The 26027-nt window shown below is 47.7% G+C and overlaps 1 protein-coding gene across 6 annotated transcripts in view; it reads left to right on the top strand.

Annotated features, from left to right (window-relative positions):
* The window catches only part of DYNC2H1 (dynein cytoplasmic 2 heavy chain 1), a 491577-nt gene that overhangs the window by 134925 nt on the left and 330625 nt on the right, over window positions 1-26027 (top strand). For all 6 annotated transcript variants that reach the window (XM_077298509.1, XM_077298507.1, XM_077298508.1 and 3 more), the window contains 9 exons: window positions 217-481; window positions 1807-2014; window positions 2118-2247; window positions 18144-18299; window positions 18500-18759; window positions 18842-19088; window positions 19701-19852; window positions 20362-20506; window positions 23916-24018. In XM_077298509.1, the coding sequence (XP_077154624.1) occupies window positions 217-481; window positions 1807-2014; window positions 2118-2247; window positions 18144-18299; window positions 18500-18759; window positions 18842-19088; window positions 19701-19852; window positions 20362-20506; window positions 23916-24018 (1666 nt within the window). The remainder of the gene's footprint in view (window positions 1-216; window positions 482-1806; window positions 2015-2117; window positions 2248-18143; window positions 18300-18499; window positions 18760-18841; window positions 19089-19700; window positions 19853-20361; window positions 20507-23915; window positions 24019-26027) is intronic.

Consider the following 26027-nt stretch of genomic DNA (forward strand, 5'->3'; position numbering starts at 1 on the left):
CCTCACCCCACTGATGACTGTGATTCCCATTGATCGTTGTGAACCCCTGACTGATCACTGTAACCTTTTCCCCCTATGTATGGCTCTATAAAATATGAGTCCACTAACCCTACGTCTCCGAGAGAGATTGTTATTTATAGCCATGCTTATTTATTTGTATTTTTTTTTATTATGACATTTTGTTGGTCCTTTCACATGTTCCCCTTGTCTGTACAGATTAAGAAAGCTTTAGAGTTATATGAGCAGCTTCGCCAAAGAATGGGAGTAGTGATTGTTGGTCCAAGTGGTGCTGGCAAATCTACTCTATGGCGCATGTTACGAGCCGCCCTTGGCAAGACTGGAAAGATTGTAAAACAGTACACTATGAATCCTAAAGCTATGCCCAGACACCAGCTGCTCGGACACATAGACATGGATACCAGAGAGTGGTCGGATGGCGTCCTTACCAACAGTGCACGTCAAGTGGTCCGAGAGCCTCAAGGTGAGTTAGTTCTGCAATAAAATTGTGCCTCTATGTTACTGATCTGTGCTTCTAAGCTTGCGAAGAAATAGAGGTAAAGAGCTAAAGAGGTGCCCTTTACAGCACTCAGCAGTTCCTTAGACAATGAAGCGGAGGAGCCCTGTACAATACAACTCTCAGCAGTGTCATAGAGAATGATTGAAATAGAGGAGCGCTGTACAGCGCCCAGCAGTGCCATAGATAGTGAATGAAGCATCGGTGTGCTGTTCAGCACTCAGCAGTCCATAGACAATGCATGAAGCGGAGGAGCGCTGTACAGTTCTCAGCTGTCCATGGAGAATGCATGAAGCGGAGGTGCACTGTACAGTTCTCAGCAGTCCCATAGAGAATGAATGATGCGGAGGTGCGCTGTACAGTTCTCAGCAGTCCCATAGAATATGAAGCAGAGGTGCGCTGTACAGTTCTCAGCAGTCCCATAGAGAATGAAGCGAGGGTGCGCTGTACAGTTCTCAGCAGTCCCATGGAGAATGAATGAAGCGGAGGTGCGCTGTTCAAATCTCAGCAGTCCCATGGAGAATGAATGAAGCGGAGGTGCAGTGTACAGTTCTCAGTCCCATGGAGAATGAATGATGCGGAGGTGCGCTGTACAGTTCTTAGCAGTCCCATCGAATATGAAGCAGAGGTGCGCTGTACAGTTCTCAGCAGTCCCATGGAGAATGAATGAAGTGGTGGTGCGCTGTACAGTTCTCAGGAGTCCCATACACCTTGAATGAAGCAGAGGTGCGCTGTACAACGCTCAGCAGTCCATAGACAATGAATGAAGCAGAGGTGAGCTGTACAGTTCTCAGCAGTCTCATAGACAATGAATGAAGAGGAGGTGTACTGTACAGCTCTCACCAGTCCATAGACAATGAATGAAGCAGCGGTGTGCTGTACTTCGCTCAGCAGTCCCATAGACAATGAATGAAGAGGAGGTGCACTGTACAGCGCTCAGCAGTCCCATAGACAATGAATGAAGAGGAGGTGCACTGTACAGCGCTCAGCAGTCCCATAGACAATGAATGAAGCAGAGGTGCACTGTACAGCGCTCAGCAGTCCCATAGACAATGAATGAAGAGGAGGTGCACTGTACAGCGCTCAGCAGTCCCATAGACAATGAATGAAGAGGAGGTGCACTGTACAGCGCCCAGCAGTCCCATAGACAATGAAGCGGAGATCGTTCTCAGGATCACCGTGGAAGTCAAATGTCCAGTGATCAATAAGCTTTTTTTTATGTAGGTTGAATTCTGAGAATCCCCTCTGTATTATGCTGTGCTAACCCTCCTTCCTTACATCTATGTACTCAGAGATCAGCTCCTGGATCATTTGTGATGGTGACATTGACCCCGAGTGGATCGAATCCCTAAATTCCGTCCTCGATGACAACCGCCTGCTCACCATGCCCAGCGGGGAGAGGATTCAGTTTGGTCCGAATGTAAATTTTGTGTTTGAAACTCACGACTTGAGCAGCGCTTCTCCGGCCACCATCTCCAGAATGGGAATGATATTCTTAAGGTAGTCGTCTTGTCGGCCCCTCGGGGACTAGTTCTGTTCATCCATTTTCATGCCGTGTTATCTTTACTGAAATAACTGCGTTTTTCCTCTCTCCCCTGAAAAGTGATGAAAACACCGATCTGAACTCTCTGATCCGTTCGTGGCTCCGGGGACAGCCGGAAGCACACAGGCATAATTTGGAGAGCTGGATTGGAGACTATTTTGAGAAGGCTTTAAATTGGGTTCTTAAACAGGTACATTACCAAGAAATATGTGCCGCTCTTCATTTTATGTCTTCCCTGGGTCATTGACAGTATATTAGATGCCCCGCTGGCAGAAGAAGTGTGAAATGCTGTAGTTCTCCATGCTGCCGACTGTGACAGAATTAAATGGTTTGATGTGTTCCTGGCTGGTCTGCAAGTGGAAGGGAGAAGTTTAACTTCTGCTCATAATATTGTAATGAAACGAGCAATTCTACCCTGTGTGTCTCGCCAGCCGCATGCAAATTAACACTCAGGGCTCCTTTCATAAACCTTACACAAAAAAAGCCATTGCTGAATATTTTAAAGTACTGATCAAAATGAAATTGTCCGTGGGTGAAAGTCTTCAGTTCTTATAATGAGGCATCTCGCCTAAAGCCACCGCCGCCCGTGCCGTGTGTCTGCATGCTAAATACTTACATGGCTGGCTGGGACAAAATGTCTCCCTTCGGTTAAGTGGCAGCTCGTTACAGCGTCTGTTACAATGTAGCACAAGTAAAGCCCCCTTCACACTTTAAAACTGTACCGTAAATGGTTTTTTTTTTCTTAATTTATTTTTTTCCTGGTGTTTTATAAGTTTTTAGACAATCATAGGGGAAAATGGCATAAAAAAGTGCCATACCCACATCTTGGTGCATTTTGAAAAAAAAACCAAATACTTTCTATGTAATACATTTAATGTTTCACTACAAACTTATATATCTTATGTCTCTGTGAGTTCATAAGGCAAGCAGGGGCATTCTAGAGAGAGAAGATCCCCAAGCATAGCTTGAAGCAGGGTTCTCAGTGTTTGAGATGTTAAGTTACAGCTCTGATCTCCTAGTCTAACCTCCTTCGTGATTAGTCAGTGCTGGCTATAGAGAACAGATGACTCTCACGCCAATCAGATAAGGGTTTCTCAGTGTCTGAGATTTTAAGTTACAGCTCTGATCTCCTGGTCTAACCTCCTTCGTGGTTAGTCAGTGCTGGCTATAGAGGACAGATGACTCTCATTCCAATCAGATAAGGGTTTCTCAGTATCTGAGATCATAAGTTACAGCTCTGATCTCCTGGTCTAAAGGTACCGTCACATTTACGCTGCAGCGATAGCGACAACGATGCCGATCGCTGCAGCGTCGCTGTTTGATCGCTGGAGAGCTGTCACACAGACCGTTCTCCAGCGACCAACGATGCCAAGGTCCCCGGGTAACCAGGGTAAACATCGGGTTGCTAAGCGCAGGGCCGCGCTTAGTAACCCGATGTTTACCCTGGTTACCAGCGTAAAAGTAAAAAAAACAAACAGTACATACTCACCCAGTGTCCCCCAGCGTCTGCTTCCTGACACTGACTGAGCTCCGGCCCTAACAGCACAGCGGCTTTCACTTTCACTTTAGGGCCGGCGCTCAGTCAGTGTCAGGAAGCAGACGCTGGGGGAGGTATGACGCTGGGTGAGTATGTACTGTTTGTTTTTCTCCTACGTATCATTGGGGGACACAGGACGAATGGGGTGTTATGCTGCTGCCACCAGGAGGACACTAAGTTAAACACACACAAAAGATTAACTCCTCCCCTGCAGTATACACCCACAGGCTGGACAATCCAGAGCCAGTTCTTACTTAGTGTCTCAGGAGGCACTTGGGTCCTCAGGACCCCACCAATTTTTTGTTTTTGATTTAACGGAAAGAAGGGAGCGACAGGCAAATTTTTTAGCTCTGATCTCTCCCGCACCAACAACGGGCAAGTACACGGAGCGTTCCTCCTGTATCCTTTCCCGCAACGATGGATGCCAGCCCTGGCTCACCTTTCAGTGTGGCGACGGTTCCCTAGCGTTCCGATCTCCTTCCATCCTTCTCAGGCGACCATGGGGACTAATCATCCACCTAAGTCTCCTGGAGCCAGGGCACAGCCGGACAAATTGACAGGGCGTCCGCGCAGCCGCCCACTGCACCACCACTGAATATAGTGGCTGATACATGGCGGCAGTAGCTCTCCACCCTCTCCCTATCACGGTGAAGGTGGATGGAGCATCGGTCCCATCGCACAAGGTAAGTGCGGGGACCGACCAGCTGGCAGCAGGGGGCCCCCCCTTTCTCTCTTCTAAATGCGGCCCTGCAGCCGCGGGACAATGTGCGGCTCTGCAGCCGTGGGGCAGCGTGCGGCTCTGCAGCCGCGGGGCAACGTGCGGTTCTGCAGCCGCGGGGCAGCGGGTGGCTCTGCAGCCGCGGGACAGCGTGCGGCTCTATAGCCGCTGGGCAGCGTTTATTTTCTGAGAGGGCTCGGCGGCTCCCAGGCCTGGGTCGGACTACAGCGCCCGCCTACAAGCATGCCGCCGCCCGCCCACGACACGCCCCCTCCCTGGGCGCTTCTCGCTCCCGAGAAGCGCCCTTCTCACTTCTCGGCGGCCATCTTGGACCAGGAAGTGCGCTGGTGGCTCTGCAGCACCGCAGCGCTCAGGACAGGAGGAAAGCTTCAGGATCTCCCTGCCAAGCCACCGCGGATCCTAGGTGAGACGCACCCAATAGGATTGCCTCCCCCCCCTGCCAGTACGCTCACTCCACAGCAAATATGTCACAGTCTAGGCAAAAACGGACTGGAAAGACCCACTCTGTTATTTTTGCTGTGTGCACCTCCTGCAAGATTTCTCTGCCCCGAGGTCACACCACCCCGCTGTGCTCTGCCTGTGAAATGCCCGCGGCACAGGATAATCCGGCCTCTGACCCGGAATGTAGTGAGCCTAGTACCCCCGCATGGGCGTCCTCCCTTGCTCGATCTGTGGCATCCTTGGAAAGGACGATACAGTCCCTCCGTGAGCCGTCCCTTACCCAGGGTACTTCCAAGGATGATGTAGCGTGTCCTGTTCCCCAGAGTACCGTCATGACCAAGAGACCCTTGATTCTCTCATAGACTCTGTAAGTCAGACTCTACAGTTAGAGGAGGAAGCCCCGTCTAAGGCGGCTCATCCCGTGTCATTTGGGCGGACTACAAAGGCTCATAGGTTTTTTCCCACGCATCCTCAATTCAAGGACATTGTCGATCTCCATAGAGTCCGTCCGGATAAACGCTTCTCAGGTCAGAAGGCTATGCAATTGAAGTATCCGTTTGCTCAGGACCTTGCTAAGGAGTGGTCTCAGTCACCCTCCGTGGACCCGCCAGTGTCGCGGCTAGCCACAAAGGCGGTTCTATCTTCCTCCGAGGGCGCGTCCATCAAGCATCCCACGGATAGACAAATTGATCAGATGGCTCGCTCGGCTTTTGAAGCTTCCTCGGCTTCTCTCTTTCCTTCTTTTGCCGCCACATGGGTTGCAAAAGCCATGACCCATTGGGCCGAGTCTTTAGCCTCTACTGCACTTCATGCCGACTTACCCCCTGAGGTTTCTCACCTGGCCACTCAGATTGCCAGAGCGGGGGACTTTGTAGTTTCCGCATCCTTAGACGCGGCCAACTGTGCCTCACAGGCAGCGGCCAATGCTGTCACGGTCCGCAGATCCCTTTGGCTCAGGGACTGGAAAGCGGACTCAGGATCCAAAAAATCTCTCACGTCCCTTCCATACCAGGGTGAACGTCTGTTTGGGGACAAACTAGATAAAATGATCGCAGACTCCACAGGGGGAAAGAGCAACTTCCTTCCCCAGCAACGGACCTTTCGTCCCTTTCGCAACCAACAGGGCCGAGGCCGATATTTCCGTTTCGGTTCCAACTGGTCCAATCCTTCCTCCGCGCCACCTGGCGTCGGGAGAGGTCAGCGCAAGGACAGAACCTCCCAGCCATCTTACAAACCTTCTCCCTCTTGGAGAGGCAGACCCAGACAACAGGGGTCCAGGGGGTCCAGATCTAACAGGTCTCCTCCTCAATGACTCTTGGCAGACGCCAAAGGACACCGACAGAGTTGGCGGCCGCCTACTCTTCTTTCGGGACGCGTGGCTCTCGGTAGTTCCCGACCGATGGGTCCGCGATCTGGTATCCGTCGGTTACAAGATAGAGTTTGTCTCTCTTCCCCCATCTCGTTTCTTTCAGTCCCCTCCTCCCAGAGCAAGGGTCCGTCAGTATTTCCAGGCCATAAAATCGCTATGGGACGACGGGGTCATCATCCCGGTACCTCAGGACGAAAGGTACCAAGGTTTTTATTCCAATCTTTTCATTGTACCAAAAAAGGACGGCTCCGTACGTCCGATATTGGACCTCAAACTCCTCAACAGGTACGTCCGTGTGCGCCAATTCCGAATGGAGTCCCTCCGCTCGGTAATTGCCTCTCTGGAAGAGGGCGAGTTTCTTGCATCTCTAGATGTTCAAGACGCTTACCTGCACATTCCCATTCTGCCGTCTCATCAGCGCTTTCTCCGCTTCGCGGTCCAGGGCCACCATTTTCAGTTTGTCGCCCTACCGTTCGGGCTGGCCACCGCTCCTCGGGTGTTCACCAAGGTCATGGCGGCTGCCGTGGCCATTCTCCATGCTCGAGGCATAGTGGTGTTGCCCTACCTGGACGACATTCTTATAAAGGGTCCCTCTTTCCGGTCCTGTTCAGAGGCGGTAGATGTCACTATAAATACTCTTTCACGCCTGGGCTGGAAACTCAATTTCAAAAAGTCTTCCCCAGTCCCGGCCCAAACCATACCCTACCTGGGCATGATCTTAGACTCCTCTCAGGGTCTAGTACTCTTGCCTCCGGAAAAAGTATCTACTCTACAGAGGGAAGTCCGGAAGCTTGCTCAACCTCGCTCTCACTCCCTACGCTTCTCCATGAGGGTACTCGGCAGGATGGTGGCGGCAATGGAGGCAGTGCCCTTTGCGGTTTTTCACCTCCGGCCCTTACAACACGCCATTCTGGCAGTATGGGACAGGAATCCCGCCTCGCTCGACCGCCGTCTCCTTCTCTCTCGCCAAATCAGACAATCCCTCAGGTGGTGGACCGAGAGGTCCTCCCTGACTCGGGGGAAGTCTTTCCTTCCGGTGCACTGGCTGGTTGTCACAACGGACGCCAGTCTCTTCGGCTGGGGTGCAGTGTTCCAGCGCCACTCGACCCAGGGTCGCTGGTCGCCGCAGGAGTCCCAGCTACCCATCAATATCTTAGAGATTCGGGCAATCAGACTAGCCCTCCATCATTTTCAGCAGTTCCTCTCCGGACGTGCGGTAAGAGTCCAGTCCGACAACGCTACTGCAGTAGCCTACGTCAACCGCCAAGGGGGCACTCGCAGCAGGGCGGCCATGGTCGAGGTGACGCTAATTCTCAGTTGGGCCGAGGCACATCATTCCATACTCTCAGCAGTTTTCATACCAGGCGTGGAAAACTGGGAAGCGGACTTTCTAAGTCGCCACAGCCTCGATCCCGGAGAGTGGTCTCTTCATCCCGCAGTCTTTCACCAGATCTGCTCTCGTTGGGGGACCCCGGACGTGGATCTAATGGCATCCCGCCTCAATTGTCAGGTTCCCGTCTTCATGGCCAGGTCTCACGACCCCTCAGCCTTCGGAGCCGACGCTCTCGTCCTCTCATGGCAGGGCTTCAGTCTCCCATACATCTTTCCCCCAATTCCCCTTCTGGGGAGGGTTATCAGGAAGATCAAGGCAGAACGGATTCCAGTAATCCTCATCGCTCCGGATTGGCCACGCAGGACATGGTATGCCGAGATGGTTCAACTGGTCTCAGACGTACCTTGGAGGCTGCCGAATCGCGCAGACCTCCTGTCTCAAGGGCCCATTTACCACCCGAACTCAGAGGCCCTGTGTTTAACGGCGTGGCCGTTGAGTCCTGGGTTCTGAGGCAGAAGGGGTTGTCTCAGACGGTGATATCTACCATGCTCCGTGCACGCAAGTCTTCTTCTATGCGCATCTACCACCGCGCTTGGAAGGCATACTTCGCCTGGTGCAGGGATCGGAGGCGTTCCCCCCTCCGTTTTTCTATTCCTCACATTTTGGAATTCCTCCAATCAGGCGTAGACTTGGGTCTTGCACTCAGCTCTCTTAAGGGCCAAATTTCTGCTCTCTCGGTCCTTTTTCAGAGAAGGATCGCAAACAGATTGCAGGTCAGGACCTTTATCCAGGGGGTTTCTCATATGGTTCCGCCTTACAAGATGCCTTTGGAACCATGGGACCTGAACCTAGTCCTCTGTGCTCTTCAAGAGCCACCTTTTGAGCCCTTGCACGAGGTGTCTTTACTGTTCTTGTCTTGGAAGATTGTCTTCCTCGTGGCTGTCACGTCTATTCGACGTGTCTCTGAGCTGGCAGCTCTGTCGTGCCGACCTCCTTTCCTCGTGTTCCACCAGGATAAGGTAGTTCTGCGGACATGCCCGACTTTTCTTCCGAAGGTCGTTTCCTCCTTCCATCTTAATGAGGAAATTGTTCTTCCCTCTCTGTGCCCTGCGCCTTCCCACCCCACGGAAAGGGCGCTCCACACTCTGGACTTAGTGAGGGGTCTCAGACGTTATGTCTCCAGGACTGCGTCTTTCCGTAGATCAGATGCCTTGTTTGTTCTTCCGGAGGGGCCACGGAAGGGACTACCCGCTTCCAAGGCCTCCATTGCCAAGTGGATTCGTTCCGCCATCCAAGAGTCCTACCGTGTCAAGGGTCACGCTGCACCTCCGGGGATCAAGGCTCATTCTACCCGGTCAGTCGGCGCGTCCTGGGCCATCCGGCACCAGGCATCGGCAGCACAAGTCTGCAAGGCTGCTACATGGTCCAGTCTACATACGTTCACGAAACACTACCATGTACACTTTCAGGCTTCGGCAGACGCTTCCGTCGGTAGGCGAATCCTACAAGCGGCTGTGTCTCATCTGTAGTTGTAGGCTCGCACAGCATTTATAACTTCTGGTGACCCACCCAGGGACTGCTTTGGGACGTCCCATTCGTCCTGTGTCCCCCAATGATACGTAGGAGAAAAGGAGATTTTTGTGTACTCACCGTAAAATCTTTTTCTCCGAGTCATCATTGGGGGACACAGCACCCTCCCTGTTAGCCTAGTTGGCTCAATTGTTCTTTTCAGTCTGTGTTTTGACTATGACATGTTTTCTGTTTGATAACTGGTTTACTCCTACTGCTTTGTTACCGAACTGGCTCTGGATTGTCCAGCCTGTGGGTGTATACTGCAGGGGAGGAGTTAATCTTTTGTGTGTGTTTAACTTAGTGTCCTCCTGGTGGCAGCAGCATAACACCCCATTCGTCCTGTGTCCCCCAATGATGACTCGGAGAAAAAGATTTTACGGTGAGTACACAAAAATCTCCTTTTTTTACTTTTACGCTGGTAACCAGGGTAAACATCGGGTTACTAAGCGCGGCCCTGCGCTTGGTAACCCGATGTTTACCCTGGTTACCAGTGTAAAACATCGCTGGTATCGTTGCTTTTGCTGTCAAACACAACGATACACGGCGATCGGACGACCAAATAAAGTTCTGGACTTTATTCAGCGACCAGCGACATCACAGCAGGATCCTGATCGCTGCTGCGTGTCAAACTAAACGATATCGCTAGCGAGGACGCTGCAACGTCACGGATCGCTAGCGATATCGTTTAGTGTGACGGTACCTTAACCTCCTTCGTGATTAGTCAGTGCTGGCTATAGAGGACAGATGACTCTCACGCCAATCAAATAAGGGTTTCTCAGTGTCTGAGATGATAAGTTACCGCTCTGATCTCCTAGTCTAACCTCCTTCGTGATTAGTCAGTGCTGGCTATAGAGGACAGATGACTCTCACGCCAATCAGATAAGGGTTTCTCAGTGTCTGAGATGTTAAGTTACAGCTCTGATCTCCTGGTCTAACCTCCTTCGTGATTAGTCAGTGCTGGCTATAGAGGACAGATGACTCTCACGCCAATCAGATAAGGGTTTCTCAGTGTCTGAGATCATAAGTTACAGCTCTGATCTCCTGGTCTAACCTCCTTCGTGATTAGTCAGTGCTGGCTATAGAGAACAGATGACTCTCACGCCAATCAGATAAGGGTTTCTCAGTGTCTGAGATTTTAAGTTACAGCTCTGATCTCCTGGTCTAACCTCCTTCGTGGTTAGTCAGTGCTGGCTATAGAGGACAGATGACTCTCACGCCAATCAAATAAGGGTTTCTCAGTGTCTGAGATGATAAGTTACCGCTCTGATCTCCTAGTCTAACCTCCTTCGTGATTAGTCAGTGCTGGCTATAGAGGACAGATGACTCTCACGCCAATCAGATAAGGGTTTCTCAGTGTCTGAGATGTTAAGTTACAGCTCTGATCTCCTGGTCTAACCTCCTTCGTGATTAGTCAGTGCTGGCTATAGAGGACAGATGACTCTCACGCCAATCAGATAAGGGTTTCTCAGTGTCTGAGATCATAAGTTACAGCTCTGATCTCCTGGTCTAACCTCCTTCGTGGTTAGTCAGTGCTGGCTATAGAGGACAGATGACTCTCATTCCAATCAGATAAGGGTTTCTCAGTGTCTGAGATCATAAGTTACAGCTCTGATCTCCTGGTCTAACCTCCTTCGTGATTAGTCAGTGCTGGCTATAGAGGACAGATGACTCTCACGCCAATCAGATAAGGGTTTCTCAGTGTCTGAGATGATAAGTTACAGCTCTGATCTCCTGGTCTAACCTCCTTTGTGGTTAGTCAGTGCTGGCTATAGAGGACAGATGACTCTCAACGCCCATCAGATAAGGGTTTCTCAGTGTCTGAGATGATAAGTTACAGCTCTGATCTCCTGGTCTAAAGGCCCCGTCTCACATAGCGAGATCGCTAGCGAGATCGCTGCTGAGTCACAAGTTTTGTGACGCAACAGCGACCTCAGTAGCGATCTCGCTATGTGTGACACATACCAGCGACCAGGCCCCTGCTGTGAGATCGCTGGTCGTGTCGGAATGGCCTGGACCTTTTTTTGGTCGTTGAGGTCCCGCTGACATCGCTGAATCGGTGTGTGTGACACCGATCCAGCGATGTCTTTACTGGTAACCAGGGTAAACATCGAGTTACTAAGCGCAGGGCCGCGCTTAGTAACCCGATGTTTACCCTGGTTACCAGCGTAAATGTAAAAAAAAAAAAAACAGTACATACTCACCATCTGATGTCCGTCAGGTCCCTTGCCGTCTGCTTCCCGCTCTGACTGTCTGCCGGCCGTACAGTGAGAGCACAGCACAGCAGTGACGTCACCGCTGCGCTCTGCTCTCACTGTACGGCCGGCACTCAGAGCGGGAAGCAGACGGCAAGGGACCTGACAGACATCAGATGGTGAGTATGTACTGTTTGTTTTTTTTTGGTAACCAGGGTAAACATCGGGTTACTAAGCGCGGCCCTGCACTTAGTAACCCGATGTTTACCCTGGTTACCCGGGTGCTGCAGGGGGACTTCGGCATCGTTGAAGACAGTTTCAACAATGCCGAAGTCGTTCCCCTGATCGTTGGTCGCTGGAGAGAGCTGTCTGTGTGACAGCTCCCCAGCGACCACACAACGACTTACCAACGATCACGGCCAGGTCGTATCGCTGGTCGTGATCGTTGGTAAATCGCTATGTGAGACGGGGCCGTTACTTCCTTCGTGATTAGTCAGTGCTGGCTATAGAGGACAGATGACTCTCACGCCAATCAGATAAGGGTTTCTCAGTGTCTGAGATGATAAGTTACAGCTCTGATCTCCTGGTCTAACCTCCTTCATGATTAGTCAGTGCTGGCTATAGAGGACAGATGACTCTCACGCCAATCAGATAAGGGTTTCTCAGTGTCTGAGATCATAAGTTACAGCTCTGATCTCCTGGTCTAACCTCCTTCGTGGTTAGTCAGTGCTGGCTATAGAGGACAGATGACTCTCAACGCCCATCAGATAAGGGTTTCTCAGTGTCTGAGATGTTAAGTAAGGGTACCGTCACATCGCTCCTGCGTCGTAGACTGCGGTCACACGTTGCAATACACGGCGCTGGAGCGATAATTTCATGACGTATTTGCGATGTAGAAGCCGTTGGTTACTGTGCGCACATCGTATACAACCTGTGTCACACGATGCAATCATGCCGCCACAGCGGGACACTAGACGACGAAAGAAAGTTTCAAACGATCTGCTACGACGTACGATTCTCAGCGGGGATCCGGATCGCAGTAGCGTGTCAGACACATCGATATCGTAACGATATCGCTAGAACGTCACGAATCGTGCCGTCGTAGCGATGAAAATGGCACTGTGTGACGGTACCCTTACAGCTCTGATCTCCTGGCCTAACCTCCTTCGTGATTAGTCAGTGCTGGGTACTCTATAACAAATTCAATTAACTTGAGGGCATAAATAGACTAATATAAATCATGAACCTACCCTATAAAGAGGCGGAAATGGCGGGTGGAGATGCTTGGATGAGTACCAATACATGTGTTCATGCCTTATTCAAATGAGTGCTCATGTTTTTGAAGAGCCGTCAGGGCAGGGTTTTGACTGCAGCAAACCTTTGTCATTATTAATAGACATGATTCCGGGGTACCTGCTTGGTTGAAGGGTTAACCATTTGTATTATTGATGTTTATGTATGGTTACCCCTTGGATCAATAAGCTAAATCTATATTCACATTAATACCACCATATGCCGATTGTGTTCATCATTTTGTTTTTAACTTGCACTTATATTGGGGAGTTAGGGTTATCCTTAGATCTGTAGGAGTGATCATTGTATAGACCTAGAGGTGCCCCTTATTCCCTATCTGGGGAGGGTTACGGCTCATGGTATTTTTAGGGCAACTAGGGGTAGCCGTCGCTGAGCGGGGGCGCCAATACGTTTCCCATAGGGTTCCAACCCCCGCTAGTAGGAAGGTGACAGCATAGATACAGCACTAGGGATTCCCCTAATATCCCATGGTGGGATTGTTTGTTATTTCACGGTGTTTTTTTCGGTTTGTTTTGTAACCTATATATTGGTTTTTAAATAATAATAATAAAAATTGGTTTTTATAGGGTAGGTTCATGATTTATATTAGTCAGTGCTGGCTATAGAGGACAAATGACTCTCAACGCCCATGAGATAAGAGTTTCTCAGTCCACAAATTAGAAAATAGCGGACAGCACATCAGATATGTGAATGCAAGTCCTAGATCCACTGGACCCAATAGAAAAAGTACATACCAAAAAAGAAGTGAAAGACCGCATCCAATCCGGGTGAAATATCAAAAATTCTTTATTTTGCCAGATGCAACGTTTCAACCATATAAGGTCTTTTTCAAGCTTGAAAAAGACCTTATATGGTTGAAACGTTGCATCTGGGAAAATAAAGAATTTTTGATTTTACACCCGGATTGGATGCTGTTCTTCGCTTCTTTTAAGGGTTTCTCAGTGTCTGAGATGTTATGTTACAGCTCTGATCTCCTGGTCTAATCTCCTCCGTGATTACTCAGTGCTGGCTATGGAGGACAGATGACTCTCAACACTCATCAGATAAGGGTTTCTCAGTGTCTGAGATGTTAAGTTACAGCTCTGATCTCCTGGTCTAACCTCCTACGTGATTAGTCAGTGCTGGCAATAGAGGACAGATGACTCTCACGCCAATCAGATAAGGTCGAAGTGGGTGGAGGGACAGCACAACTTAGTTTCAATGTGTCACATTGAAATCCCTTCTGTCAGCTTTGCTGTACTTCCCCTTCCCCACATTGCCTGTCCAGAAGTGAGAGCTCAACTTGTAAGATAAGCTCATGATACACTGCAGAGTGAAATTCATAATTGTTCTAAAGACTCTGTAATAAGAGGATATTTGCCCTTACCGTTAATCTCACAGCCTTCATTGAGGGGCGCAGGAGACCATGATTTAGGCTGCTGCTGCCATGCCAGGAGTATGACTCTAAGAATTACAAATATGAAAAAAGTTGGCTTCTCTACACCCACCTACAGACAACCGAGCTATTCCGTTAGTGAGAAAAGCAATGCAGTTCTTTAATAATATGCACATGCACCCACCGGGGAAACATGGGTGGGTGCTGTGTCCCTCATTGAAGGCTACAAGACAGAGATTTTATGGTAACTACCGAAATCTCCAGATTAAGATTATAGCGATCCAAGACTGCTCCCCAACCGAGTAGTCTGGCGACATGATCTGCCAGGAAGGAACGACTGAGAAAAATGAGGGTCGAATCCTGCCACCATAACTGAGACTGTTTGACCTGGGGAGAAAGATGATTAAGACCATTCAAGGAGAAGACCTACTTGTTCCAGCAGGAAAGTAGCGACAGCTGCACTGGTCTGGTGTGGAATTGGGCAAACAAGATTGCTTTGATGGCCACCATCGTATTGCCGAGAATGCACATGCAGAAGCTGATACGAAGGAGATAGGTAGCACAGGATCTGGATGCTTGTCTGTAGGGCTGACATCTCGTCTGCTGGAAGGAGAATTCTTGTTTTGATCTGTTGAACAGCATTCCCATTAAGATGATACTCTGAGATGGAATTATAAACGACTTTGATTGACAATCTATTCGAAACGAGAACGTGTGTCCACCGTGATCTGCAGACTCTGTCGATTCTCCTAGTAAGAGGGAGTCTTCACCAGAATGTCATCCAAGTAGGGGATGACTACTATCCCTCTGACACGAAGAAGAGCCATGACTTTGTGAAAACCTGGGGAGCCGTGGCCAACCCGAAGGGGAGGGCCACTAAATGAAAGTGGGACTGTTTAACAGCAGAGCAGAGAAACTTCTGGTGAGCTAGAAAAAATGAGAAGGTGGAGATAGGCATCCTGAATGTCCACTGAGGAAAGATATTTTCCAGGTTTGCGCAACTGAGCGAAGAGACTCCATTCTGAATCTGCGTAGACGTTTTATGTCCAGTATGAGATGGACTGAATCCTCCTTTTTGGGGACAGCAAAAAAGTTTGAATAAAAACCATAAAACCTGTCTGAGGTTAGAACCAGAACAATGACACATGACTGAAGAAATGGCCTGGAAAAAAGTCCACCAAGGAGACGGGTTCCTTGGGGGATGAGATAGAATTTTCTACTACTCCCAAGACCGTTTTTTTCTATTTCGTAGCTCAAGGAAACCATTTACTTTACCCAGGCATCATTGATTGTGGAGAGCCATACGTCCCGTAACTGGAGGAGGCGCCTGCCAATCTGAAGAGGGATCCTGGATATCCTATCATGCAGAGGAGGATCTGTTGCTTCTGGTGCAGGATGATTTAGGGAGGATGGAGTGTGTGGGCACCAGGAAGGAGTTAGCTTGTAGATTGGCCTCTTCTTTTTTTGAGGGACAACTAGTTTTACTTGGCGAGTTCGCGGGAACTGTCGAAAGGAGCGACACTGATGAGACTTTCGATTGGCCAAAGCCTGTGGCATCTGAAATGATCTTGTTCGGCTTTTCCCTGAAGAGGCGAGATCCACGTTAGGTTAAGATGGTGAGGTATTGTTTAGATGTAGGCATTCCATGCCTTTTGCCAAAGAGTACAGTGAATAGCCACCATATTGTTCTAAGCATGTGTTGAGCAGACACTCAAGAGAGGCAGAATTAAGGTACTTGCCTGCCTGAGTGACCTGGTCTGCGAGGTCTGTCAGCTCCAATGCAGGGGAAATGTAAATGATACCTTGGCGTAGATGCTTTGCCCAGGCCGTGATTGCCTTGCCGACCCAGGTCGCTGCATAGGAGGAACGGGTAGATAAACCTGCAGTTTCAAAGGCGGATTTGACTAAGAATTCCACGTGAAGTCCCTTAGAGACAGTGCATTGGAGATTAAGATCATGGTACTTGACGGTCTGGACACCGGAGGATCAGCCGAGGGAGAGCAGGATCAGGTTGCAACCAGATCTGTAGAAAAGGAAACAAAATCTCCATACGGTTACGCGTGTGAAAACGTTTTTCAGGTTGAGTCCACTCCTTGTCCAGTGCTTCATTGACTTTAGCGTTGATATGCAAACATTTGGCGGGACATCTGAGCCTCCTGATACGGAGTCTGCAGGGGATGACAGGTCAATCTCTTTTACGTTGAGGGTCTGCTAGATAGCGCAGACAAGACTATCGACCATGTCTTTCAGCTTTGAAGCCTGAGCGGAATCCTGGTCTGAATCAAAATGGTGATCTGATACTGGAGATGACCAAGCCTCAGAGAGATTGTGATGGTGAGTGTAGTCTTGGAGTTGTCGAGGGAGACTGAGACCTGGATGAAGAACTCAGTCTGGGATGCTTAGACCTCAACTATCTCTGCCATTTTGGTGGAGAGTAGTTGGTGGGTGTGACTCACTCTGAATAGTGGTCGAGGTACCTGGTGCAGTGGTGGCAATGGATAGCAGCTGCATGATGTGGACCAGGGTCTGGTACACCCTTGTCAAATCTGTAACAGACTTGGAGAAGTTAATGGCCCAGGCTGGGTGGGGGTCACACTGTTATTGGAGGCTGTGGGGGACCCCTGGGTTATGGCGGAGATACAGGCAATGCAGGTTGCCATAGGTTGGCCTTTGCTTACATAATACACAAGCAAAGAGAGAGGGAAGCAGAGAGTGACAGGAAGGGAGGGGTTAACGCTTGCCAGAAGGGGGGAGAGACTAGCCGTTGTGTGGAGTACCAAAGTAGGCTGCCTACCAGTGCTGGAGACCTGTCTTATAGGGCCGAGGAGCTCTGGAGTAGATGACCCTGACGGTGGAGGGGTCGGGGACAGGACAGGAAAATTACCAGCGCGAGCATCTGATTGGCCAGGGAGAAAGGGGTTGTGGGCTACCGGCACCACTAGGCTGCAACTGAACCTGGGGAATGAATTTGAGACCTGACTCCTGTAGAGGCTTCAAAAGGCCACAGTTCACAAAAGGGACCTGGGGAAGGGGAGAAGCCTAGAGGAAGCCTCAGAAAAGAAGACAGAAAGAGAATGAGAAAAAGATGGGACAAAGATTGAAAAATATTAAGATAGGAAAAAATGCCACTGGAATGGATGGTGGGTGAGGCAGGTAGAAGAAGAAAAGCAAGGAGCGTTCCCATCAGTATATAACGCTGATTGCATAAGTAGCTATAAAGTGTCCTCCTGTCCCAGATGAGCGAGTACACACTGACCCCTCGCAGACTGTGCTCTCTGTCCTCAGGTCTAGAAATCAGAGTGCACTATCCCGCTCTGCTGCCCTTTCATTGGGAACAAGTGAAGGTTAATAAAAATAAAATATGATAAATTGTTGGCATAAACCTGTCTGATGCTCCTGTCTGCCTCCGAGTGACACTGAATAGCTTGGTTGTCAGTAGGCGGGTGTAGCCTGCTGGGGATCAGCCGACTTTTTTCCTTGGTTGTAATACTTATTGCCAGCCTCCTGGAGGGGGCAGGGTTCACCCACGGTCTCCTGTGTCCCCCAATGAAGCGACTGAGAAAGCAGTTTATCAGCCTACTGAAATAATGGACCTGAACCAAACACTTGTATTTCGGGGGTTTATTGTACAAAACTCCTATCCAACAGAACTCTTATATGTGTGGTCTGCTCACACATAGGACAGGATTAGGAAGGAAGTAGAATTATTCTGAAATCCTTAATTTTATTTTCTAACTTGGTTATGTTTCTGGATGAATGTTGTCATAAATTACTCAAAATGAACAATGTTCACCATCTACAGGCTGTTAAAAATTATTCGAGTTATGACCATTTGTTACATAATGTGGCGCCACCTGGTGTTCACAGTGGATAGCAGTGTTCACGTCCACCTGCTGAGTTCTGGTGGTCGCACGCGCTCAGTCACTAGTGATCCTCTGAGGCAGAGCATCTAATAGAAGTCGCTTTCTGCCTGCTGGTCGGGATTGGAGCAAAGCCTCTGCAGTAATATGGCGGTGTACATGAGAAAAAACATTCTACGGGGAAAGTAAGCAGGGGCAGTCTTGTCATAGATAGATAATGATATATATGTTTTGCTATAGATTCTGTACCATTGACCTATAACAGCTGGTAACAAGCCCTTAGGACACTTTTTGTTATGAGAATGACTCGTGGAATACCTCTTTAACGCCTCCATTGATATCCTCTCTACACAGAATGACTTTGTAGTGGAGACCAGTCTAATTGGGACCGTTATGAATGGTCTCTGCCACCTTCACGGGTGCACAGATCGAAGCCAATTCATTATCAGTCTGATCCGGGGCCTCGGAGGAAACCTCAACATGAAGTCCAGAAACGACTTTGCCAAAGAGGTAACGATCAGATCGTTAGACTGGGGGTAGGTCTCGTCAGATGAGAAATGGGCTACAATGGCGGCACAGAGGTGAGGAAGGCGAGGAGTGTAGAGGAGGCTGATATTCGGAAGGGAAATGGTGGCTTGTTCTTTATTTTACACTTTTTATGTCTGTAAAATGCCCCAGAATACAGCTAATTGTGTTGATACTTTCTGTAGGTCTTCAGTTGGGCTCGGGAATCTCCCCCTGATCCCCGAAAACCATTGGATACCTATTTCGATGATAAAACTGGTCGCCTTATGTCATACAACTTCGAGAAACCGGAAAACTTAACCATTGAAGACTTCAGAAATCCCCAGGCTCTTCCAGTGATCAGAACTCCCGACATTCAGAGAGGATTGGACTACTTCAGGCCATGGCTGGGCACCGACACTAAGCAGCCCTTCATACTGGTGGGACCTGAGGGGTGTGGAAAGGGGTAAGAAGGGCCACGATGTCGGTGCACCCCGGGTCGTGTGTGCGTGGCAGCGGTGAGTTCTAATCGATGGTTGTGTTTTCAGGATGTTACTTCGCTACGCGTTTTCTCAGCTGCGGTCTACTCACATCGCCACAGTACACTGCAGCGCGCAGACGACGTCCCGCCACGTGCTGCAGAAGCTGACGCAGACCTGCCTGGTGATCAGCACTAATACAGGCCGAGTCTACAGGCCGAAGGACTGCGAGAGGCTCGTCCTGTACCTAAAAGATATCAACCTCCCCAAGCCGGATAAATGGGGCACCAACACACTGGTCGCTTTTCTACAGCAGGTGAGATATATGTTCCCTCTGCGCAGCATGCCTGAGAGTGTAGTCACTTGGAGTTCTGTCCGTTCACTGTCAACATGGCACATAGACATTAAAGAACGATTCACACATTTGATATTTATAGGGGTATTCTAATCTCTAAGATCCTATCCCAATATGTAGCATGTGTAATAATATTAGCAAATACCTCCAATTAGAAATGTAGTATAGTTCTTCTGATTCGCTATGTCGCTTTCCCTATGTGCAGGAGTGAAGGGGCACCAAATTTAGCCACTTTTTAAATAAATCTCAAATAAAGAATCATCAAAAACCATCTGGCATCTCTAAGCATAAACAAACCCTACAGGTGATATAAAATAGTCTTAAAAAAAAAGAAAAGAGCAGTAAAATGGGTGTAAGCAAAAAAAGGCACAAAGCGAGACAAAAAACTGGCGCAAAGATGAGTCCGGACCAATGCCTTTGGTTTAAAAGTAAAAATGACAAGTTTCAGCTATAATGTTTAGTTGCCTTTTATCATTCTGTTGTTTGCAAAAGTGTTACATCTTTTGCCATAAGCATCACTAATTCCTGACTTGGCAATCTTTTAGACCTACTGTATTTGTTGTTGTTTCCAAGGTTTTGACGTATCACGGCTTTTACGATGATAACTTGGAATGGGTCGGCCTTGAAAACATCCAGATTGTGGCGTCCATGTCTGCCGGTGGCACCATCGGTCGGCATAGACTGACAACCAGATTCACCTCTGTGGTCCGGATATGTGCGGTGGAGTAAGTACTTTACCGGACCGCGTTTGATTGTACATTTATGTTATTGTTTTCTTTGCATTTAATGCTGCTACTGTACATTTTAGTACCTTGTATACTTTTTGATGGAAAAAGACGCTTTCTGTTAGCCAGTATTTCCCTTTTTCATTACCTTTATGCTCTGTGCAAATGTTCACAAACCTTCTCCAACAATTACACAGAGAGAATGCACATCTGCAGTACATATCCCTCAGTATGTGTGTATGGAATGGATGCCGACACTTTCCATTTATAGTGTTTGTTTGCTGGAACGCTCCCAGTCTCTATATGTATCCATAGGCCTCCATTTACTTAACACAGGCCAAGAGTGTCCTTCTCCCTGCTATTCTCTGGTTGGTGTACTTTTTTCCTACTGCTCCATACAAAAGCATCCAGTAAAGAAAAAAAAAATGTCCTTCACTTTGTTAGTTTATATTATTTCACTTTTAAAAGTATTTTTTGCAATTTCCTTTTTTTTTTAATCCTGCCTGCAGCTATCCTGAACGAGACCAACTACAAACAATCTGCAGCTCCTATTTAGAACCAGTTCTTCACCAGAATCTGAAGAAACACCCCGTATGGGGTTCTGTATCGAAAATACACCAGCTAGCAGGGTCAATGGTTCAAGTATATGAACAGGTAACATCTCTCTTTTTTTCTGTAAGGCCCTTTTCACATATCCGGCATTCACCATCCCAGTACAGACCGTGATGCCATGATCGGGCGTAAGTTCTCATGTATGCCTATGGGGCTGCTGAGTTCAGGAGACCTGCAGCTGGTCTAGACTTCTCTAATTATAAATATCAGATACGTTTCTGCAGATCGGGCTATTTTCTGATCAGAAATTTATAAGTATAACAGCCCTTTGCTGCCTTCAATCCTCAGGACAGCTCCGCAATTGACTGACTAGTGAGAGACGAGGCCGTGGCTGCTTCCACTACTAGGCCAGTTATTGGGGAACTATCAGTGAGCATATGGTATATACACCTCCGATTCCAACTCATGCAATATATATATATATATATCTACTATATAATTGTCTAAGGGTCACTTCCGTCTTTCTGTCTGTCCTTCTGTCTGTCCTTCTGTCTGTCTGTTACGGATATTCATTGGTCGCGGCCTCTGTCTGTCATGGAATCCAAGTCGCTGATTGGTCTCGCCAGCTGCCTGTCATGGCTGCCGCGACCAATCAGCGACGGCCACAGTCTGATTAGTCCCTCCCTACTCCCCTGCAGTCAGTGCCCGGCGCCCGCTCCATACTCCCCGCAGTCAGTGCCCACTCCATACTCCCCTCCAGTCACCGCTCACACAGGGTTAATGCCAGCGGTAACGGACCACGCTATGCCGCGGGTAACTCACTCCGTTACTGCCGCTATTAACCCTGTGTGACCAAGTTTTTACTATTGATGCTGCCTATGCAGCATCAATAGTAAAAAGATCTAATGTTAAAAATAATAAAAAAAATAAAAAATCATTATATACTCACCTTCTGCCGCCTTTCCCGCTCCTTGCGACGCTCCGGTGACCGCTCCATGCAAGCGGCAGGTTCCGGTGCCAAGGATGGTATGCGAGAAGGGCCTGCCATGACGTCACGGTCATGTGACCGCGACGTCATCACAGGTCCTGCGCTCATACCAACTCTGGGACCGGAAGCTGCAGCGTGCACCGCACACAGGGCCAGGACTTCAACGGGCCTTCGGAAGGTGAGTATATGTTTGTTTTTTATTTAAATCTGTATACTACGTGGCTCTGTGCTGTATACTCCGTCGCTGTGCAATATACTACGTGGCTGGCCAATATACTACGTGGCTGGCCAATATACTACGTGGCTGGCCAATATACTACGTGGCTGGCCAATATACTACGTGGCTGGGCAATATACTACGTGACTGGGCAATATACTACATGGCTGGGCAATATACTACGTGACTGGGCAATATACTACGTGGCTGGCCAATATACTACGTGACTGGGCAATATACTACATGGCTGGGCAATATACTACGTGACTGGGCAATATACTACATGGCTGGCCAATATACTACGTGACTGGGCAATATACGTGGCTGGCCAATATACTACGTGACTGGGCAATATACGTGGCTGGCCAATATACTACGTGGACATGCATATTCTAGAATACCCGATGCGTTACAATCGGGCCACCATCTAGTATATATATATATATATATATATGCGTGTGTGTAATATATATATATATATATATATATATATATATATATATATATATATATATATATATATATATGTATATATATATATATATATGAGAGTAAAAAAGGAAAACAACACACAAAAATAGAAAAAAGTGGGCTTTTAATGCCTGAACGGGGTGGCAACGTTTCGGATATGGTATCCTTTTTCAAGCTTGAAAAAGGATACCATATCCGAAACGTTGCCACGCCGTTCAGGCATTAAGAGCCCACTTTTTTCTATTTTTGTGTGCTGTTTTCCTTTTTTACTCCTATGATTGAAGCCATTGGTCCATTGGTTTGGAAAGCTCTGCACTACGATTGCGGTAATATTTGATGCTGTTCCTATTTTGTTCTCTCTCTCTCTCTCTCTCTCTCTCTCATGAAATTGGTCCAGAAAATGAATTATTTCTGCAGGCTCAGGGTTTATCAGTGTCAGCGTGAACTATCCGTCCACATTTGAATGGAATGAAACACTATAGCAGGCGACCCGGGAGGACTCCACGGCTGACACAGAGACCTTAAAAAAGCTAGACTGCAGATTGCCAAAATGTATGCGAGTAAGACAAAATCCTTCTTGTGGACAGATGAGACCAAGATAGAGCTTTTTGTTAAAGCACATCATTCTACCGTTTACCGAAAATGGAATGAGGCCTACAAAGAAAAGAACACAGTACCTATAGTCAAATATGGTGGAGGCTCAAAGATGTGTTGGGGTAGCTTTGCTGCCTCTGGCGCTGGGTGCCTTGACTGTGTGCAAGGCATCATGAAATCTGAAGATTACCAAAGGATTTTGGCTTGCAATGTAGTGCCCAGTGTCAGAAATCTGGGTTTGCGTCTCAGGTCATGGGTCTTCCAGCAGGACAATGACCCTAAACATACATCAAGAAGCACTCAGAAATGGATGGAAACAAAAGCGCTGGAGAGTTCTGAAGTGGCAGCAATGAGTCCGGATCTATATTCTATTGAACACCTGTGGATGAATCTTAAAATTGCTGTTGGGAGAAGACGCCTTCAAATATGAGAGACCTGGAGCAGTTTGCAAAAGATGAGAGGTCCGAAATTCCAGTTGAGAGGTGTAAGAAGCTTGTTGATGGTTATAGGAAGCGATCGATTGCAGTTATTTATTCCAAAGGTTGTGCAACCAAATATTAAATTGAGGGTGCCGACAATTTTCGTGTTTTGTGTGAAATGTGTCCAATTTCCCTTTTTTTTCCCTCTTTTTTTTCGTTTTGTTCCAATAAACACAAAGGAAATAAACCTGTGTATAACAAAACATGTGTAATTGCAATAATTTTCTGGGAAAAATACCTTTATTTTCTGGAACAATTTCAAGGGTGCCAACACTTTTGGCCAGGCCTATATAGCTTCCACCACCAGTCGTTTATGCAGGCCGATTGCTCACCCGTTACAGATGGTGTATTACTTCAGGTGAATAAAGCGATTACATTTTATATGTTTAATCCAAAAAGTAGGCAGTGATTATAAAATATTCAAAGATGTTACAAAATGGAGCAAAACAATACATAAATATAAACCATTACATACAAGGATAACCAGAAGAAATGTCCTACACCTGATGTCGCAGGGTTGGCTCTGGCTCTTATGAAGGGGAGCGCTTTGTTTTTTGGGGGGTAACGGTACAGAGGCACAGCGCAATGTGTCTCCGGGACCGACCCTGGTCATAGTTCGGTATAATGAACCATTCTCCTAAGTACTAGGGTAAGCTCAGAGATGTGTAATAGCGGCAGGTGTTGCACACACACGCTGCAGGTTTTCTGGCTTACGGTAAACACGAAGTTATAATCTTACTGAGTTCTTCATTTTCTCTGCAGGTTCGGATGAAGTTCTCCGTTGACGACCACAGCCATTATCTGTTTACACCGTGTATCCTCACTCAGTGGATCCTCGGTCTGTTTAGATACGACTTATCTGGAGGTAATTTTATTTCTCTTTTATTGTATGCCTCTACTTTATACATTCCATTGTGTGCCATAATGTCCTGTCTGCGTGTTCTTATCTAGCAGACCTGTCAAAAGACTTCACGATCCCAAAGCGTACATAACTGCATAGATCTCTTAGATCTGATGAGGCTAGTCTTCTTATGTTGATAATTCATATCTGAAAGACGGCACAATCATTGGCTCATTTTAATATCAGTATTATACAGCTCTGGCATAAATTTTCAAAGTTAATACCCTGGGTTCATCAGGTCTAAGGGTAATCTGTCAGCAGGATTTCACCCCCCAAAACTATTGATATGTGCATGTAGCTCTTTTAAAGACAAGTCCAGGAACAACTTTACATGACCGGTCCATTCCTTCGTTATTGAGAAATAGATATGCAAATGAGGCTGAAGTGCTTTCGGCTCATGGAAACTCTCCCCAAGCCTCCGTCATCCCGGCTTTGTTTCCCTGCCCTCTGCGGCCTCCACCTGCTGTTGCTTGACTGACGGCCTCTATGCCTGTGGCTTCAATGAAAGGAGCCGTCAGTCATGCAGGAGGAGGCAGCGCTGGGCAGGGAATAGAGCTGGAGTGACAGAGGCTTCAGATCTACCATAGCTCTTCAGCTTTGCAGACAAATCAGATTCAGACTTTTCTTGCTGCTGTCATACTTCCGGCCAAAAAGTTAGTCACATACTTCAGGCCAAAAAGTTAATCACACCCCGCCCCCTTCTCTTTTACTCATCACTTTAGCATTTTGGCTTGGGTTCTAAAACTAGTGTAATTTGTGGCATTAAACATTGGAAATTTTTGATTTAGGCTTTTGCAACAATGAAATGTGTCAATTTGAGTATACAAATTGGCGCAAGCATTATTCTAAATTTCCTTTTTCGTCTGCTTTAATTCCCCAGCTCACCTGTACTGGGGTATCACTGAGGTCAGTGGAGCTTGGCTTAGGGCCAGGGCTTCACCATCATTTGTACTGCAGGCAGCAGAGCAGGGGGAGAGGCTCCTGCTGCAGCTGGTTGTCTTACTGCCAGACACAAGACAGTTAGGAGGAACATGGCTGATCTCCAGGGAGACATTCAGAACAGTTCTATTTAGATTTAGTTATATGTTATTAGCTTGTTTTGTTTCTTAGCGATTTTTAGTTGTAATATTGGGCAAGATGGGATAAGAAAGCAGATTGAGAGGAACTGCCAGGATCTTATTTATTTATTTTCTGTGTTTACAGAGTTTATCTGGGACTTTGGTTATTTTTTCCTATACTGCTAAGAACTTACAGATAGATAGTTGCTAACTCCCTGCCTGTTCTGCCCGGCACTGATCTCTACTGGTTCAGAGCCGGCTCAGACCGCTCCTGCTTCTGGTGACGTCACAGCCATAGAGCAGTTTCTTCCTTTCTGCACTGTCGACGGGGCGTCACTGCCGATATCATGCTAATGGACAACCAGCTCCCCACTGCCTAACCGCGGGGAGCCAGCGTGACGCAGGTAGAGCCGAAGAGAAGGAGCTGCTCTGTTAAAGAAAGCAGGAGAATCACTGCATGAGCCAGAAAAAAATCATTGCAGAACAGGAAAAAAACCTGGATAACCCCTTTAACGTTACTTTTATTTATTTAATTTTGCCATTAGGAAATCATATCTATTTCTCAAACTCTGAGCATAATTTGTTTTATTCAGTCATGATCAATCTATACGTTCATCCCGGAGATATTCATTGTCTATACACCGAACATAAATATTTACTTCTCTTACTTTTTTTTTTTTTTTACTGATCTGGATTCCGGGGTCGGATGTGGTCTCATCTCTTATAATTTTAGCATTCTGGTATGTGATCGGAATGAATTCCACCCATGTTTTGGAATGGTAGATTTAGGAGTCCGATTCATTTTGGGACCAAGCCTGGGACTTGATTTATGGGTATAAATAGTATTAGGGGTCTTGATTAGAGTCTGATTTAATTTTAAAGGTGTAGTGTTTGAGTCTAACTTAAGGAGTCGAG

This window comes from Ranitomeya variabilis, chromosome 3 (genome assembly GCF_051348905.1).
Source record: "Ranitomeya variabilis isolate aRanVar5 chromosome 3, aRanVar5.hap1, whole genome shotgun sequence".
NCBI classification, from domain to species: Eukaryota; Metazoa; Chordata; class Amphibia; order Anura; family Dendrobatidae; genus Ranitomeya; species Ranitomeya variabilis.